This window comes from Phascolarctos cinereus, unplaced genomic scaffold (assembly GCF_003287225.1).
Source record: "Phascolarctos cinereus isolate Bilbo 61053 unplaced genomic scaffold, phaCin_HiC Scaffold_4;HRSCAF=312, whole genome shotgun sequence".
NCBI lineage: Eukaryota > Metazoa > Chordata > Mammalia > Diprotodontia > Phascolarctidae > Phascolarctos > Phascolarctos cinereus.
Window position 1 is genome coordinate 707,968,045 of NW_027555847.1, and position 17,918 is coordinate 707,985,962.

Genomic DNA, 17,918 nt, shown 5'->3' on the forward strand with positions numbered 1-17,918 from the left:
AAGAAAAAAATGCAGCCTTTCCAAAGACTGATTTGTGTGAATTCCTGAATTCAAATCTTCCTGGAAAGAAGGAGAAAGCAACTTCTCCCCTTCGTAGGAGGAGGGGGCCGGGTTGGGGGAGAGAGGCTAGCACCAGCTGCCGACTGCGTTGCATGAAGGAGATATGCGTCCATTTAAATAACTTGCAGCGCCTACTGGACAGATGTAACTCTGAGTCTCTCTGCAGGCAGGAGCCCGAGATGCAGCAGATGGCGAGGAACGGAGTTTGAGAAGTAGCGCCCATAAAAGCGCCTCTCCCAGGCTAGGGGAAATCTTGAGCTCAGGAGAAGTGGGCAGCCCTCTCCAGGCCCCAGGGTTCTACACAGACCTAGGTTCGGATTAGGAGCTTGGAGCTGGCCAAGGTTCCTCCCCCTCTGCCTCCCCCACCCCGGAAAAAATTAGAATGGAGTAGAAACAATATGACTTCTGAGTAGGGTGGGGGGAGGGAGAGAGTAGCTCTGGCCAGTGGAGGGAGTAGGGAGGGGGGTAGGAAGGAGAGGCCGAGGGAAGTGGGGGTGGGGACCAAGGGAAAGCACGGGACCAGGATCAGAGGTCTGCTTGGGAAACTGCACGGGGCCCTGTGACCCCCAAAACTCGACTGAGGTTATTTGGGGTCAGGACTTTCACTTCACCGCTAGCCCTGGTGACTGGCGCCCGCCCCGCCCCTGTTCCCCTCCCCCGACCTGCGGGCTTTTGTTATGCAGATGGAGGCGGGAGGCTGCGAGGGCTGACAGGGAAAGGGGGGGAGGGCGGGGACAAGAGACTAGGAGGGAGGGGGAAGGTGGCTCCGGTACGACCAGCCCCTTCTTCCCACGTCACATCTTGCCGGAGACAAAACAGAAGCGGCGCTCGCACACACGGCACGCACACACAGACGGCCCCAGAGCCGGTGCTCTTGTCTCTGCCCCCTGAAAGCCACAGCCTTTCCGTCCTCGCCTGAGGGGAGAGGAAAGAGCCAGGAAAGGAGAAGGTGGAAAAGAGGAGAGCCCAACTAGAAAGACAGACAGTCCTCTCTCTACCTCTTCCTCGGCTCCCTGGGAAGCTGAAGCTGCTACACACACACACACACACACACACACACACACACACACACACACACACACACACACCAATCTTTCTTTCTTCCCCTGGATATATCAGAGACTGAGCGAGGCGCCCCGGAGGACCGTGGCTTCTGGGCAGCGGAGCCTCCCCGGAGCGCCCCCATTGGGAACGTACATTTCAGCACTTCGGACAGCGCCCGAGGCTCCGGGGGCCTCTGGGCGGGACCATGGCGAGCGTGCAGCAGGGTGAAAAACAGCTCTTTGAGAAGTTCTGGCAAGGGACCTTCAAAGCCGTGGCCACCCCCCGGCCCGAGAGCATCATCGTCGCTAGTATCACCGCCCGCAAACCTCTCCCAAGGTAATGCTCACGCGGGCGCGGTGGCTCCGAGACCAGGGTAGGGGCTGGGGAGAGATGTAGGCTGATGCTCCCTTCTCCTAGGGAAGCAGTTCTCTGTTTCTCCCAGAGGAACACCGGAGTTAATTGGTTAGAGGAGCCTGGAGCTCCCTGGAAAGGCACAGGTAACCCTTCGGAGAAATTATTCTAGCGTTACCATGTTCTCAATGATAATACCACTTCGAAGTCTCTGGGCCGACGAATGATGTCGTGAAAGTCCAAGAAAGAAATCTCTTGCACGGCTCAGAGAAACTTTTCCTCCCCCTCCGTTCAGAATGTCTTGGCTAAGGGGGTGGGGAGATGAGGGGAGAAGAAAGCTTTCATGGGTGGCTATGGAAGGACATGGAGAGAGAGTGGAGAGCAAGTGATAGGAAGACCAGAGCTTGCTAAGTGTTTTATAGTCAACTCAGTAACAACTGAGCCCTGTGCTATTTGACAAAAAACCCATATGCTAGTCTGTGGATGTACTGAAATAGCATGATGGCCCTTTGTACCTGCTGTTCAACTCTCTACCCCAGCGTTCAGCCTAGGTCTGATAGCTCCCTGAAGTAGGGTGCTGGTGCTGGTGTGTTGAGTTTGCTCACCATAGGCTACCTGCCAGACTTTCATCTGATTTGCCCTCAGTGAACAAACCCAGTTCTGAACTAAGAAAGGAGGGAGACTCCCTGGAGGAGGGACGGGGGAAAAAAAAGGTGGTGAGAAAATGGGAGGGGGGATAACAAGAAAAAAGGAGAGAGATGAAGAGCAAGGCTAAGGGGAAATGTGAAAATCAGGTTCATAGACGGGTGTAAAACTCAGAGTCTAAGAAATTTATATCTCATAAACTGATAGGTCAGTCCAGAAGGGTTTGAGTAGAATGAACAGGAGGAGTCACCCAGGATCAGGTCAAAGAAAGCAAATCTGCTAGTATAGGATGGGTGGCTGGGCAGGAGGTAGAGAGAGAGGTAGAAGAGGACTTTGCATTTGGATTGATGAATTCTGGCAGGTTTCATTAGTGAGCAGATTGAAAACACGTCTCAGAAAGTGGCTCAGACATACACCATGTTCTGGTGTAACCAAACCTAAACTTTCATGGTGTGGGGGTTGCCACATTGGTAGGAACCAACCTGGCACCAACTAAGTTTCCCATTTTATGGTTCTACAAAATGTCCAGGTCTCCTATGGATCTAACAGAGAAGTGGTTGCCCTAAGAGGAGATGGGCAGAATTGAAATGAAATGGACCAGCTGGGCGTATCGCCCTGAAAGCTTTGTCATCAGCAGAGCCGGCATTTTCGGGATGCACAGAAGGGAGGAGGCTTCCACAGGCACAGGCAGGAGAATTGGAAACAATTGACCAAAACATTATAAAAAGCAAATGCTCCCCAGCTTAAAATGAGGAGCTTTGTGGAGGGTTTTTGACGTCAGGGTTTTCATCTGCCTGGGCTGCTGCCATTAACCCCACTGTTGGAGAACACAGAATGATGGCAAAGAAGGCACAGCTTTCAGTCAAAGAAAATGCCCTTGTAGAATGGACTATGTATAATTACAGAGCAAATTGGCACTGTGGAGATTGCTCCCAAGCCTCCTTCTTGTTATCAGGAAGCGAAGGAGAAGGAGACAGTTTCCTGGAGATGTTTTAATTCCAAACAGAATGTCTAATTTCAGCTTTACTCTGCCCTCTCATTCTTTGCCCATCAGAGTGGTACTTTCATGCTGTTTTGATGGCTTGGCCCCCAGTCTTTGCAGCTAGCTCTGACTCTCCTCACTCCTCTTTGCATCTCTGACTCAACCCTAGTTTTATTCTGCCAGAGAATTCCGTGTTAATCCCTGGACCACTCTGGGTTCTTGTATATCTTGCAGGCCTTTGGACCCAGTGGCTGAGGTTAAGATCTGAGGCCACATCCCCTGATTAATCTCTCTCCAGGATTATACTCTTCAAAGCTGCTGAGACGGGCATGATTTGTCTTTCTCTCTTTCTCACATATGTTTGCCCTTTATCGCTTTTTGCTCTAGACTGGGATGAAAGGGAGGGAGAGGAGAGCATTTGTGTTAATGCCAAGAAAAAAAAAAGAGTTCTGGGGAATAACTGATTTCGAGATGACCATCTCTGCTTTTCACTCTCTACTGCTTGCAAAACCTCAATCATCCCCATTCCCAAACCAGCCAGTGGCAAGCAGACATCTAAATGCTGAGGTCAATTTCCATCACCTTTTTATAGCAGATGGTAAGACTTCTAGCATCAAGAGGGAATTATCTTTCTAGACAGAGTAGGAAAGCAAGGGAAAGGATAAAATCAAGGTTCTAAGCCATGGTCCCAGTTGCTTCCCACTGAGGCAATTCAAGGTCTCAATCTCATAAGGAACATGACTAAGGTTTGTGAGCCAAGCACAGACCAAAGGCCCAGACTTCTGTCCAAATATGAGTCCACTGGAGGGCTGGAGACAGAGACCTGTGAATAGCTAATCTAAGTGCCATACTTGTAATCTTTGTTTTTAGATGCTAACCATCCTCCACATTATCTAGCTGACTTTAAAAAAAAGAAAGTTCCCTAGATAACCTAGTGCCCTCATTTACTTTCTCAGAAGTCTCCATGCTGGGAATGCAGTCCTGCTTCACTTTCAGAACCATTATCTAGAATACTTAACTTCAGATTCCTAGAACCTAGCCCGTTACCTTGTATATAGTAGGCACATAATACAGATGTGTTCAATTGAATTGAATAGAATGGGACAGAATTAAATTTTCCTTCAAGGTTGAGTCCTAGATGCCACCTTCTTTATGGAGCCTTTTCTCATTCTCTAGGTAGAAAGTGTTTCCTCTGTCCTCAAAATTCCTGAGAGATTCCTGTCTGGATTCTTCCTTTACTGCTATCATGCCCTATTGTGTGGTGTATTATCTCTGTACATTGCCTATCACACCAAGTAAAGCATTGGTTTGGTGCTAAGGAAGTCAATAAGAGGATACATCCACGTGTCCATGTGCACATGTTTAAGATTCTATAGGCACATGAAATAGAATAATCCTACAATCAACACCCCTCATTGTCTACCCCATAATCCAAGAAGGCATACCAACTATAATAGATATAAAATTCATCCAACAGTAGCCAAAGGTCAGATTTAAATTCTGAAGCAAATAGTTTGGTGTCAGTCATTTTAGAAAATTTCCCCAACTCTTGGGTTCTCTGAAGGTCACCCAAATGTATATTTCCTCTCCCCACTTGATGCAGACAATGAGTATTATAGAGTTGAAACTCCCCTAACATACACACATAGGGTGAACACACAGAGTGGAGAAATAATGATCTGACAGCAGTATTCCCCTTCCTGCTTGGTAAATACCATTGATTTTTAGTCTGTTCCATGGCAAAGCTGGTGAAGAATTACCTAGATTTACTAATGGAACCCATTTGGTATTTGTCAAACTTTCAGGAGGGTTGGGTACATGAGAGGTTCTTAAAATTGAAGTAAGTTATAAACTTCTTGTTTACTGAGTTGTAAGGGACGAAGTATTCATCACCTCCTCAGCTCCTCCCCTAAACTATCACATAGACTATAAGCTCCTTGAGAACAGGGGCTGTTTCATTTTTGTCTTGAACAGTGGCTGGTACACAGTTGGTGCTTAATAAATACTTGTTGATTGATTGCTCACCTGGTATCAATCTTGTTCTCCCACTGATGCCATATAGCTATGCATCTTAGAATACTCCAGTGTTTGAAGAATCAAAGGTGTAGGTAATCCAAAGGGCAATGCAGGGGTTCATGGTATGTGCAAACTAGATGCAGCATCTTCCCATTGATGGCACATAGATACAGAATTGGTAAAATGGATATTATTGAGAGAATGTATTCCTCAAGAGTAGCTAGATCAAAAGATAATGATTAGAATTCTTCATTGTTATCCATTAAATATAAAGACACCTAGAGAAAATAGTTAAGAGATCCTCTGAAGAAGACTTATAGCAGAACACGAACAAGAGTCATCCACAATGAGAAATTATGGGTAAGTTATGAAATATATTGATGGGAGAACATCCACTGATGATCCACTGGTAATAAAATATAAATAAATTCCTTGAGAACAGAAATTCATTCATATAATCTCATGGTCCATCCAAACAAACCTCACTATTCTATATCACTTGGAAGAAGACTATTAGGAATTAACAAAAGATTTGAATTTTTTTTAATATAATGTGAGCATATTACTTTCTAGTACGTGTAAGAATCCAGTGGCTCCTTAGGGAAAAAGATAAAAATGTATTTGAAATTAGCATATCAATTGTCAGTAAATGAGGGATTCAAATGTGCTCTAAAGCTGTTCTTTTAAGTGGAGAAACATTGCTTTTACAATCCCCCATTTTTTCCCTCATGCTATTAATTTTCATAGCAAATAATTTCTTTGTAGGATGGTATCAAAGCTGACTTAATATCTGTTTGAATTCTCTTAAATTCTAAATTATCTTTCATTCTAAATCCTAATTCAGATTTTTACATTTCTATGTTACACAAAGAAAGGGTGATTAGGTCATAGGGGCAGAAAAAAAACCTTTCAAACCTTTTTAATGCCAGATTGTACCTTCATGCCAACACATTAGTTAGCACATCTATGCTTAATATATTCTCAGGGACAGGATGAGGGTCTGCTTGGATAAGGTTTCCTGCCAACTAGCCTGTGGTTAGGACCCAACCTGGCCCTAAAAACTGATGGGTAGTTGTTTTTCCCCCATGGGGAAAGGGATGGGCATCATTTATGTCAAATATCTTTCTTTCTGAAAGATGAATTTGTTAGGTAAAAAGAGGGAAAAAATCAGTGTATGGTCATTTAAGATTCCTTACCACCTGTGAGTATCTGGGACAAGAAGCATGGTAAATTTTCAGGGAAAAGCCTACTTATGTGAAAAAAAGGACAGAAAGAAATAAAAAAGGAAGGAAGGAAAGAAGAAAGGGAAGGGAAGGGAAGGGAAGGGAAGGGAAGGGAAGGGAAGGGAAGGGAAGGGAAGGGAAGGGAAGGGAAGGGAAGGGAAGGGAAGGGAGGGAAGGGAAGGGAAGGGAAGGGAAGAAAAGAAGAGGAGAGGAGAGGAGAGGAGAGGAGAAGAGATGAACACAGATAGGAACCCAATGATCTCTCTCCCAAACCTCCCCATATATTTGACAGTTTGATCAATGAAAATGAAAAGATTCCAAAATTCTGCAAATAAATTTAACTTCTCCCACTGTCAGAATGTAGGATGAATCTCAGAGATTTTGAAATATAGACAAATTCATCTCTCTGGAATGATCTAAGTTGTGACTTGAATGGGAACAGGAAGAGAGACCTCAGACCAGATGATCCTTCTTGGACCTATAATTCCTAATGAGCTTCCCTGTCTTTACTCTTGAAGAAAAAAAGACCCTACAAGATCCCAAATCTAAACAATCCCACGATCCCCAAACCCCTCCCTATTCCCCAGGAAGATGAGGGTTAGAATTATGATCTTATGCTATTGGTTGCCAGCAGGGGAGAAATGTTAAAAGGGTTATGAGTCATGAGTAACTAGAATTTTCTTTTCCAGCACTAAAGTATTAACTGTAGCCTCACAAAATATCTCTGGACCTCAGTTTCCTTCATTGGTCAGAAAAACCAAATGATCCCTAAACTCCCTTCTAGGTAGAAAGTTCTATTCTATCCTCTCCTATTTGAAATAGCCTATTTCATCCCATAATATTCTATTCTGTTAAGAGTCTATGATATTCTAGTTCAGCCTAGTCTGATCTACAGTATTAGCGAGTCCTTGAGGTTTAGAGCAAAGGTTCTATTTTAAATTTGGAGAATGTGAGTTAAAATTTCAGCTCTGCCACTCACTAACTCTTTGACTTTGGACTTGTGGATTTCCACATCTGTAAAATTAGGGGATTAGATGAGATGGTCTCCAATAGTCTATTATCTTAATGGAACCAAAAATATGTCCCTCTCTTGAAGGCCCAAAGATATGAAATGACTTGGCCAAGGTCACAAAGCTTCTGAGTGAGAGACAGAGGGCAACATTGAAGAGCACAGCCTCTGAAGTCAAAGGTCCTGGATTCAGATGCCACCTTTGAGGTTTACTACGTGTGTGATCTTAAGCAAGTTAATTCACCTGTCTGGAACCCAGCTTTCTCATTTGTAGAATTAGAAGGGAGGGCTAGACAGCCTCAGAAGTTGCTACCAGGTGTCCATCTATAATTATATGAACATGGTGGGGGGAAAAGCAAACTGCTTGAACTAGAGATTCATCGTTTCACATATAATCTTCCTTTTCTGTTCTGATCTGTATATGGAAAGGTTCTTTTATGTTTGCATTCATTGAATTATGAATAAAAAATATTTTAAAGAAAAAATTTAGCAAGAGAAAAAAACTTGAAGAAAATAGAAATTTTAATAAAAGGCACACATATGCTAAACACTTTACAAATATCATCTCATTTGATCCTCACAAAACCTTGGTAGTTGATGCTATTATTACCTTCATTTTACAGATGAGAAAACTGAGGCAAATTAGTTAGTAACTTGCCCTGAGTGGCACAGCTAGTACGTGCCTGCAGCTAGGTTTGAATTCAAGTCTTCCTGACTTGATAGACCCAATCTATCTGCCCTGATTCCTGATGGAATTAGAAGTGTGAGCCCCACCCTGGCTGCAGCAGAAACATATAAGATATAGTTGACCCACTTAGGAACAACCTAGGAGAAACTAATGTTAAAAAAAATGACATGAGCAGGTGCTGCATTTAGCTCTGTGCCAGGAATCACAGAATCACAGAATGTCAGGGTTGGAAGGCAGTTCAGAGGCCAACCATTCCAATCCATACCTGATCAGGAATCCCCCTCTATGAGCCCTGACAAGTGGTTATCCAGCCTTTGCTGGAGGAGCTCCATTGATGGGGAGCCCACGAGCTTCCAAGACAGCCCCTCCCAGGTTGGAATAGTCTTTGAAAGGTTTTCCTCATGTTAGAGTGAATTCTGCCTCTGCAATTTCTAGCTACTGCTGTTTGTTCTGCCCACTGGGGCCAAGCCGAACAAGTATAATTCTGCTTGCACAAGACAACCTTTCAAATACTTGAAGATGTATACCATGTTCCCCACAAACGTTCTCTTCTTCAGGCCAAACATCCCTGGCTCCTTCAACCAATCATTATATGTTGTGATCTTGTACCCTTCATCATTCTGTTTGCTCTCCTCCGGACTCTTTGAAGGATTAAGATACCAGTCAATCAACAATTACTTGTTAAGTGCTATGTGCTGAGCACTGGAGATCCAGAAAGAAAAAATAAAAGTTCCTTCCTTCAAAGAGCTTGTAATCTAGCCAGACAAGAGGACATCTACATACAGAGAGATGTATGATATAATGTATATATACATAAACATTATATTATTATTACAGTATTATATGTAATTATATAATATAATGAGCAGTTAGGTAGTGCAGTGGATAGACTCTGGGCCTGGAGTCAAGAAGACTCATCTTCTTGAGTTCAAATCTGGCCTCACGCTTACTAGCTGTGTGACCCTGGGCAAATCATTTCAGTCTCTGCTTGCCGCAGTTTCTTCATCTGTAAAATGATCCAGAGAAGGAAATGGCAAACCACTCTGGTATCTCTGCCAAGAAAACCCCAAATGGGGTCACCAAGAGTAAGACATGATTGTAAAACAACTGAACAATAAATATAATACAATTTTTTAATATAAAGTATAATATATAATTATATGTTAATATATTTATATATGTGTGTATATATATACATGAACACATATATATGAAATGTGTGTGTGTGTGTGTGTGTGTGTGTGTGTGTGTGTGTGTGTGTGAAATACAAGGTGATTGTAGAAATGAACATTTCTTACACTGACAACGGGATTTGAAGACAACAGTGAACCAGTTGACCACTACTAGGAACTTACAATCTAACCAGGGGAAACAACATGGAGCTACAAAGGTAATTATAAAGCATATGCAAAATAAATACAAGGCAAATGGACAAATGAGCATCAGAATGAAACTGTTTCTCATCACACAACAAGACCATCAGACACTTGGAACACAATGTTCAAACACGAGCTGCTGCTTAGTCATTTTCAGTCACGTCCAACTCTCTGTGACTCCATTTGGGGTTTTCTTGGCAGAGATAGTGGAGTGGTTTGTCATTTCCTTTTCCAGCTTATTTTACAGATGGGGAAACTGAGGCAAAAAGGGTGACGTGACTTGCCCAGGGTCACACAGTTAGTAAGTGTCCAAGGCCAGATTTGAACTCAGGTCTTCCTGACTCCAGAACTGGCACTCTATACACTTTACCACCCAGCTGCTCCTCGAAGACTCATACAATCCACAAACTGGAAGAGGAAAGCTCACTTAGTTAACTAGGAGTGACTGCTTGAATGATACAGTTAGTCCAGTGGATCTCCTAGTCTTCATCTTTCTGCTATGAGGTTTCAGGTGAGGAACTGAGAAGCTTTGAACTCCCAAAACATTGCCCTTGTAGAATATGAAAGTGAAATCTCTTGATAGAAATACAGATAATAGTACTGTCAGAGTTCTGACAGATGTTTACCTTTGGACTTCAAGTTAGAGGATCGCTGTTACTTTGAAAGAAGTGTGGAAAAGTTTTTTGTTTTGTTTTGTTTTGTTTTTACCTCCTGGGTTAGTCATGTTTCCTCTCTGGATCTCAGTTTCCCTCATCTGTAAAATAAGGGAACTATTATAGATGGTATCTGAGGTCCCTTCTGTCTCTAAATCTATGATCCTAAGAACCTACCCCAACAGATTATTGTAATATACTTGGCTAGTAGGGACCTTATCATTGTTATTATTATTACACTTTTTAAAACTTTTTTTGTTGACATTGTTTCTAGATTCCCTTCACTTCCATATCTCTCTTCCTTTATCCAGTAAATTCTCCTATATGACAAAGAATAATAAAATAAAAAAGCAGTCCCAGAAAAACTGACCAAGACATCAATTATATGTAATCCTTGGTGTTACACTTGATGCTCACCTACTTTTAAGCCAAGGTGCAAGGAATGGTCTCTCAGTTCCTTTAGAGAGTTTAAATTAAATCAAAAAAGTAGAAAAACAATCATAATTGGTCTGAGCCCCCAGTTAGGAAAATTTCTAACATTCAGCCAGAAGGCATTTTATGTTTATCTCTAGGCAACCCCTGGCTTCTTTGGGGTGGAGGCAAAATCCAAGTTACCAGAAATGTTCCAGTTAAGAAGCAGTGTCTTTTATTAGGCAGGCACCATGATGGGCAAGTTGAGGGAAAAAACATACATTCCTTAGGAATCTCCTTCAGTCTTTGAGGAGGTAGGTACAATTGGCACCATTAGCCCAACACTTCTGCTCTGAGATGTCTGTAGGTCCACTGGCTCTCTTCAGTTTATCTCCCTTTTCTTCCATAGCTCAGTCCTACTTTCTCATTTCCTTTTCTTGGTGACCCCTCGACTGCCAGCTCTTCCTGTCTCGGCTCTGGATGTCCCTATTCATTCATTCCTCTTTGCTGTTAGATTCTCAAAATTTCTCTGGTTCTGAACTGGATCCTGCTTTTATGTAAACTCCTCAGGGTATGGCCAAGCTGCTCCACACCCCCATCCCCATATAATTGGTGACTTTCTATTGAACCAGTTCTAATGGGCTGATTCAATCAAGAAACATTCCCACCTAAAAAAGGTAACTACTTTCAAGTGGGGTGACGTCATTAGCAATCGATGGACCCTCACCCTTATGTAAATATGAGAGTATATGAAATATTCTTCACCCATAATCCCCCAACGCTGCAGAGAGAAGAACAAAGTACATTTTTCTTTATTCTTCTCTGGGGAAGAGAGAAGCTTTAATTGTACAAAATTCAGTTTCAAGTTTTCTTCTTGTATTTACACTGCTGCAGCCCATGTGCAAATTGTTTTTGACTCTTCTTTCCTTCTGTATTAGTTCATGTAAAACTTCCAGTGTTTCTTTTAATTCTTTGTACTGGCTATTTCTAATTGCAGCGTGATACTCTGTTACATTTGTGTCCCACGATTTGTTCAGCCATTACCAAATCAATTGCCATCTACTTTGTCTACAATTCTTTACTACCACAAAACTGCTTCTCTGAGTATCTTGGTCCCATATATATATGGGAACTTTCTTTCTGCCTTTGACTACCCTGCAGTATATGTCCAGCGGTAGGATATATGGATCAACTTGTTTGGGTTATTTTTCAGTCCTGTCTGACTCTTCTCAGTTCCATTTGAGATTTACTTGGTTAAGATACTGGAATGTTTTATCATTTCCTTCTCTAGCTCATTTTACACATTAGGAATTGAGGCGAACAGAGCTAAATGATTTGCCCAGGGTCACCCAGTTAGTAAGTGTCTAAGGTCAGATTTGAGCTCAGGAAGACGAGTATTCCTGACTCCAGGTCCAGCACTCTGTCCACTGTACCACCTAACTGCCCATATGAGTCAAAAAGTATGGATAAATTAGTCCTTCCCCCTCTCCGTCAGAATTTCAAAATTTTTTTAAGAATAATTGGACCAATTCAAACCTCCATCAACAGTAAATTGTGGCCTGTCTTTCCACAGTCTCTCCAACATTATCTCCACCTTTTGTCATCATTGCCAATTTGTTGGTTATGAAGTTTAACCTCAGAGTTGTTTTGATTTGTACTTCTCTATTGTTCATGACTTAAAGCATTCTTTCATATGGTTAAAGAACAAGTGATTTTTAGAGCGTTTTAGGATTTATAGTAACACTTCTGCACAACCCTGTGGGATAGAGAAGTAACATGGAATAGTAGACAAGTAGCCTACCACAGAAGTAAGAAGAACTGGATTCAAATCCTATCTCTGATGCAAACCAAATGAATAACACTGGACCAATTGTACAATCTCCCAGTGCCCCAGGAACCTCTCTTGGACTCTAAGTTGTAGGATACTTATCAGTTCCCAATGGTAGAGCCCTGAGTTTCCTCATCGGGAAGCCCTTACCCTAATGAAATAAAAAATTCATTAGACTGTAAGTTCTGAAAGAGAAGGAACTATATTTTGCCTTTCTTGTATCATCAGTACTTGACAGAGTGTGGTTGTTAAGTTGTTTTTTTCAGTTGTGACCAACTGCCCGTGACCCCATTTGGAGTTTTCTTGGCAGAGATACTAGAGTGGTTTGTCATTTCCTTCTCCAGCTCATCTTCCAGATGAAGAAACTGCGGCAAAGAGGGTTAAATGACTTGCCCAGGATCACACAGCTAAGAAGCGTCTGAAGCCAGATTTGAACTCGTGAAGATGAGTCTTTCTGATTCCAAGCCCAGTGTTCTATCCACTGCACCATCTAGCCTGCCCTCTTGCCACAGTACCTGGTGTGTAGTACTTGCTTAATTAATGCTTATTGATGGACTTATGCTTGCTAACCACCAAAAGACCCTGTAGGACAAGGACTGCAGTTATGATAACCCCTATTTTACAAATGGAGAAACTGAGCCTCAGAGCCTTGAATTGACTTAGAACTATAGGACCATAGATTAAGAGTTGGAAGGGACCATGAAATTCAGCTTATTCAACTCCATCATTTTTCTCAGGAAACTGAGACTTGGTGGCTTCTTAAACTTTCTCATGGTCAGAAAACTAGTACACTTCAGTGGCTTCTTAGCCTCTCTAGGATATAACAATAACTCCTCTGGTGGGCATTGAAAGCCCTTCACAGCCCAACTCCAATCTGACCTTCCATACTGATTTCATATTGCTCACTATATATTCCATCCAAACTTACCTATCATGGGGCAGCTAGGTAGTGCAGTAGATAAAACACTGGCCCTGGAGTCAGGAGGACCAGGGTTCAAATCTAGCTTCAAACACTAGCTGCATGACCCTGGGCAAGTCACTTAACCCCAATTGCCTAACACAAACAAAACAAATTTAGCTATTGCTTTACCCCATGGACAAGACCAGAACTCCGAGCTCTTGCCCAGTCATCATGTGTCCCCTACCTGGAATGCCCTCCCTCTTCTCCCTCTTGGAATTGCCAGCTCTTTTCAGGAATCAACCTATATCACCTCCTACATGAGGTCATCTTGTCTCTACCAAGTTGTTAGTGCCTTCTCTGCCCCACAAATTAAGTTGAATTTATTCTGAGCAGTTTGTAATTATTTACCTGTGTGTGCATCATAGGATCATAAAGCTTAGAGGTAGAAGGGACCTGAGTCCAACCTCCTAATTTTACCAGTGAGGGGTTCAGAGAGGTTGTGATCATTGCTCCCTTTAGGAGATGATAAACTCCTTAAAGGTAATACTGTCTTGTTTTATCTTTGTAGCCTTAGTGCCTAGCACAGTGCCTGGCACATAACAGAAGATTAAGAAATTGCTCCTTGAATTCAGTGTCACAGCAGAGCTTTGAACTTATGCTTTCTGATTTTGTCCAGAAATTCTTTCACTGCTCCATGTAGAATACCTTATTTGTGTAAAATATTTGACAATTCCTAAAGCACATTCTCATAGTAAACTAATAATGTATTCACTGAAGTTTGAAGATGAAGCAAAACTTATAATTAGTAATAATAGCTAGCTATTTATACAGCATTTTAGGGTGTGTGAAGTACCTTACAAATATTATCTCACTTTATCCTCATAACAACCCTGGGAGGTAGGTGCTACAATTATCCTTATTTTACAGATGAGGAAACCAAGGCAGACCAGGTTAAGTGACTTGCCCAGGATCACACAAATAAGTATGTGAGGTAGGATTTGAACTCAGGTCTTCCCAATTCCAAGTGCAATACTTTATCCACTGTGCTACCATGACCTTCTATTATCCTTCTCTTGCAAAGAACTCAGGCTATCTTACCCATCTTTGCAACTGCAATGGAGAGCAGGTGCATGACAAATCATGGTGTTATGGCAAGAACCCTGTATTTGGAATTAGTAGAAGGTTGGAATATTGGCTTTGCTGCTTACCACTGGGGTGAACTTGGATATGTGACTCCATCTGTGTTGACCTCATCTGCAAAATGAGGATATTGGATTGGATGTAAGGATTCCTAACTTTTCTGTGTCCTGGACCCCTTTTGCAGTCTGGTGAAGCTTATAGATCCCTTCTCAGTATAATGCTTTTAAATGCATGAAATGCAATGCATGAAACTACCAAAGAGATTAATTATTCTGAAATAGTTACTAAAATACTTCGCCCCAAAAAGCCAAGTTCATGGATACCAGGTTAAGAACTGACCTAGCTAATCTCTAAATTTTCTTCTCATATTTAATCTATCATCACTGCTCTGAACTTGACAGGTTCTTGTAACCAAAGAGGCATTCTCTGAAGAAGTTGGAAAGGTTTAACCTAAAAGTTAACACTTGGACACAGCAAATACTGGGTGTGGCCAAGTGGGAAAAAATCCTGACCTGGAAGTTAAGAGAGATGGCTTCTCATCCAGGCACCGCAACTAACTCACTGTATGACCTCAAGAGAGTCACCTAATCTCTCTGGGGCTTAGTTTCATCATCTGTCATGTCATGTTCCAAGAAATAGTTTTGCAAATCCCATGGGGATGTTGGGAGGATTCCCATGAAACAGCAAATGGGAGAGCTCCTTGAGGAAGAAATGCAACAGGGTAATAATGAATATAAATAAGGAAGAATATAGCCCATGAGGTATATTCCTTCATTCACTCATTCATCTGTCCATCCATTCAAGAAGCACATATTAAGTGACTACTTTGTGCAAAGACCACTTTTTGGTGACCCAATGTATAGAATATTGAACTTAGAATACGGAAAACCTGAGTTCAAATCCTGCTTCAGACACTAGCTTGTGACCCTGGGTAAGTCACAGCCTCTGTCAATTACCTCATATATAATATGCATAACAATAACACCTACACACACACAGAGACACAGACACAGACACACACACACACATTACACAACACAGTCTTTCTGTGATGCCCAAATGAGATGTATTTAAAGCAAGTTGCAAACCTTAAAGTGGTATATAAATGCCAGTAGTAGTAGTAGTAGTAGTAGCAGTAGTAGTAGTAGTAGTAGTAGTAGTTGTAGTTGTAGTTGTTGTTGTTGTTAGACATGGGGATACAAAGATGAAATACAATACAATCTCCATCCTTAATTAATTTACAATTTAAAGAGAGAACTATAGCATCCTTTTGCCTGGGCACAAAAGCAGGTTAAATTTCACCAAATAGAAATATGTTTATAGCTGAAAGGGACCTTGAAGGCCTTCTACCCCAAACTCCTCATTTTAGAGAGAAGGAAACTGAGGTCCAGAATTGAAGTGCTTTGTGCAGTCATCCCAATGGTACATGGTAATCAAGATTTGAACTCAAGTCCTCTGACTCAGCCTGGTGTCTCTACTGCACAGCCCAGGCTCTCCAGAGAATATCCAGCTTTAGGTTTACAGTCAGCTCTAAGGAAGTAGAGACATGGTAAGGATCATGCAAAACAACAGATAACCCTCCCAAATAAACATATTTATCTTTAGGAAAGAAGCCATTGTGTCAGAACAGCAGGATTTTTTTCCCTCCCTCCTTATGTCTGGTCTAGGCTGATATTAAATGAGTTGGAGGGTAGTATGCAAATATGGACTGACGGTGAATTGTAGGGAGAGGAGTGATAGGATAAGAGGGAAGGCAGAATAGTAAGATGGAAAGAGCCCTGGCTTTGGAGTCAGAGGACCTGGGTTCAAATTCTACATCTGCTATTAACTACCTATGTGAGCTTAACCCCTACGGCTCTCAGCTTCCTCATCTGTGAAATGGTAGGGTGGACTAAATGAGCTCTAAGGTTCCTTCCACTTTTAAATCTTAGATCCCATGACTTCGATCTGGTAAATTTAAATTTTTTGTTTCCTCATTTGTAAAATGAAGGGATTGGACTTATTGACTTCTGATCTCCCTTTAGGGGCAGGTAAGTGACTCAGTGGATAGAGCACCAGGCTTGGAATCAGGAAGACTCATTGTCATGAATTCAAATTTGGCCACAGATACTTATTAGCTGTGTGACCCGGGGAACAGAGCTAGTCAGTTAGCCCTGTTTGCCTCAGTTTCCTCATCCACATAAATGAGCTGGAGAAGGAAGTGGCAAACCAGTCCAGTATCTCTGCCAAGAGTCAGATGCCACTAAAGTGATTCAATAAAACAAAATCTTCCTTCAAGCTCTAACCCTCTGATGCTATGATTCTAAATCATTTGATATGTCTGTGCCTCAGTTTCTTCACCTGTAAAATGAAACGATTGGGCTTATGGCTTCAATGGCCCCTTCCACCTGCAAATTTATGATCCTCTGACATTTGGTGTCCTGGTTGCCTGAGGGAAATAAGCTTGAGAGCACGGCTTCTCCTTGACCTCTTCCCTCCCTTTGACACCTTCTCTACTTCAGAAGGGTGTCTATATTCTCACTGCAGAATAGTCCTCCCACCTTCAAGGGAAAGTGTCCATACTGGTCAGCAACTCTGCACTCCACCCCCACCTCTTCATGCCTGGAGCTCAGAGATCCCCATCAAGGCTGACTTTGTACAGACAGCATCTCAAAGACCAGATGGAGAAGCCCGGTTTGTTATGGACAAGCATGAAATTGACAATCTTTCTGATTGTGATCAATCAGATTAGGAAATTGAAAAAGACACTGTTTAGACTTCCAAATAGCACAGGCAAATCTTGTTTCCACGGAGAAGAGGTTTTGGTATAACTCATATTCATGCATGAAAGCTGAGATGTCCATCCCCCCACCGTCTTTCAGTTTAGCTGAGCTTCAGTTGATCTACGCACACACACACACACACACACACACACACACCCCTCCTAATAGGAGATCTTACTGAAGGATCTTGTACATGCCAGAGCCTGAGTGCAGTAGCTCCTGTGAAATAAAACACCAAATTAAGATGTCACCCAGACAAAGCCCATCGAAATACAGGAACAATACTGAACCCTAAAATAGTCATTAAGTAATTCACATTTACATGTGTCTTTTCAAAACAAATATTAAGAGGCTTTGGACTAAAATGCTCATCACTGGGAGATCTCCCTGCTGACTGTCTGATTCCCAGGGCTCACCTCCTAGTGGCTGCCTGATTCCCAGGGTTCATCTCCCAGTGACAGATGCCCTGAGGATTATTCAAAGGGATCTTTCTCCAACTTTTAAAAAAAATATTAACACGAGGGAATGAGTTATTATTTTTTCACTCAATGGTCAACAGCTGGTTAGGAAGAAAGAAGGCATCCGTGGAAGGTGTAGAATCTGAAGCTTGTGTGTCCAATCTGGAGTTCAGATAATCTTAGAGTATGTCACAGAGCAGGAAGGGCCTCCAAAAATCAAGACAACTCACTCATTTTACCTCACTCAATAAACTCCTATGGCTCCCTATTACCTGTAGGAGCAAATAAAAACAACTTCTGTTTGGCATTTCAATGTTTTCACAACCTGATTCCAACCTACTTTTCTAGCCTTATTGCTTTTGTCTCCTCCC

The 17,918-nt window shown here is 42.3% G+C and overlaps 1 protein-coding gene across 1 annotated transcript in view; it reads left to right on the forward strand.

Moving 5' to 3' along the window:
• The first annotated feature begins 892 nt into the window (after positions 1-892).
• SRRM4 (serine/arginine repetitive matrix 4) overlaps positions 893-17,918 on the forward strand; it is a 230,166-nt gene continuing 213,140 nt past the window's right edge. Inside the window, 1 exon segment of the mRNA XM_078154359.1 lies at positions 893-1,440. Coding sequence (XP_078010485.1) covers positions 1,310-1,440 — 131 coding nt within the window. The 5' untranslated portion in view covers positions 893-1,309.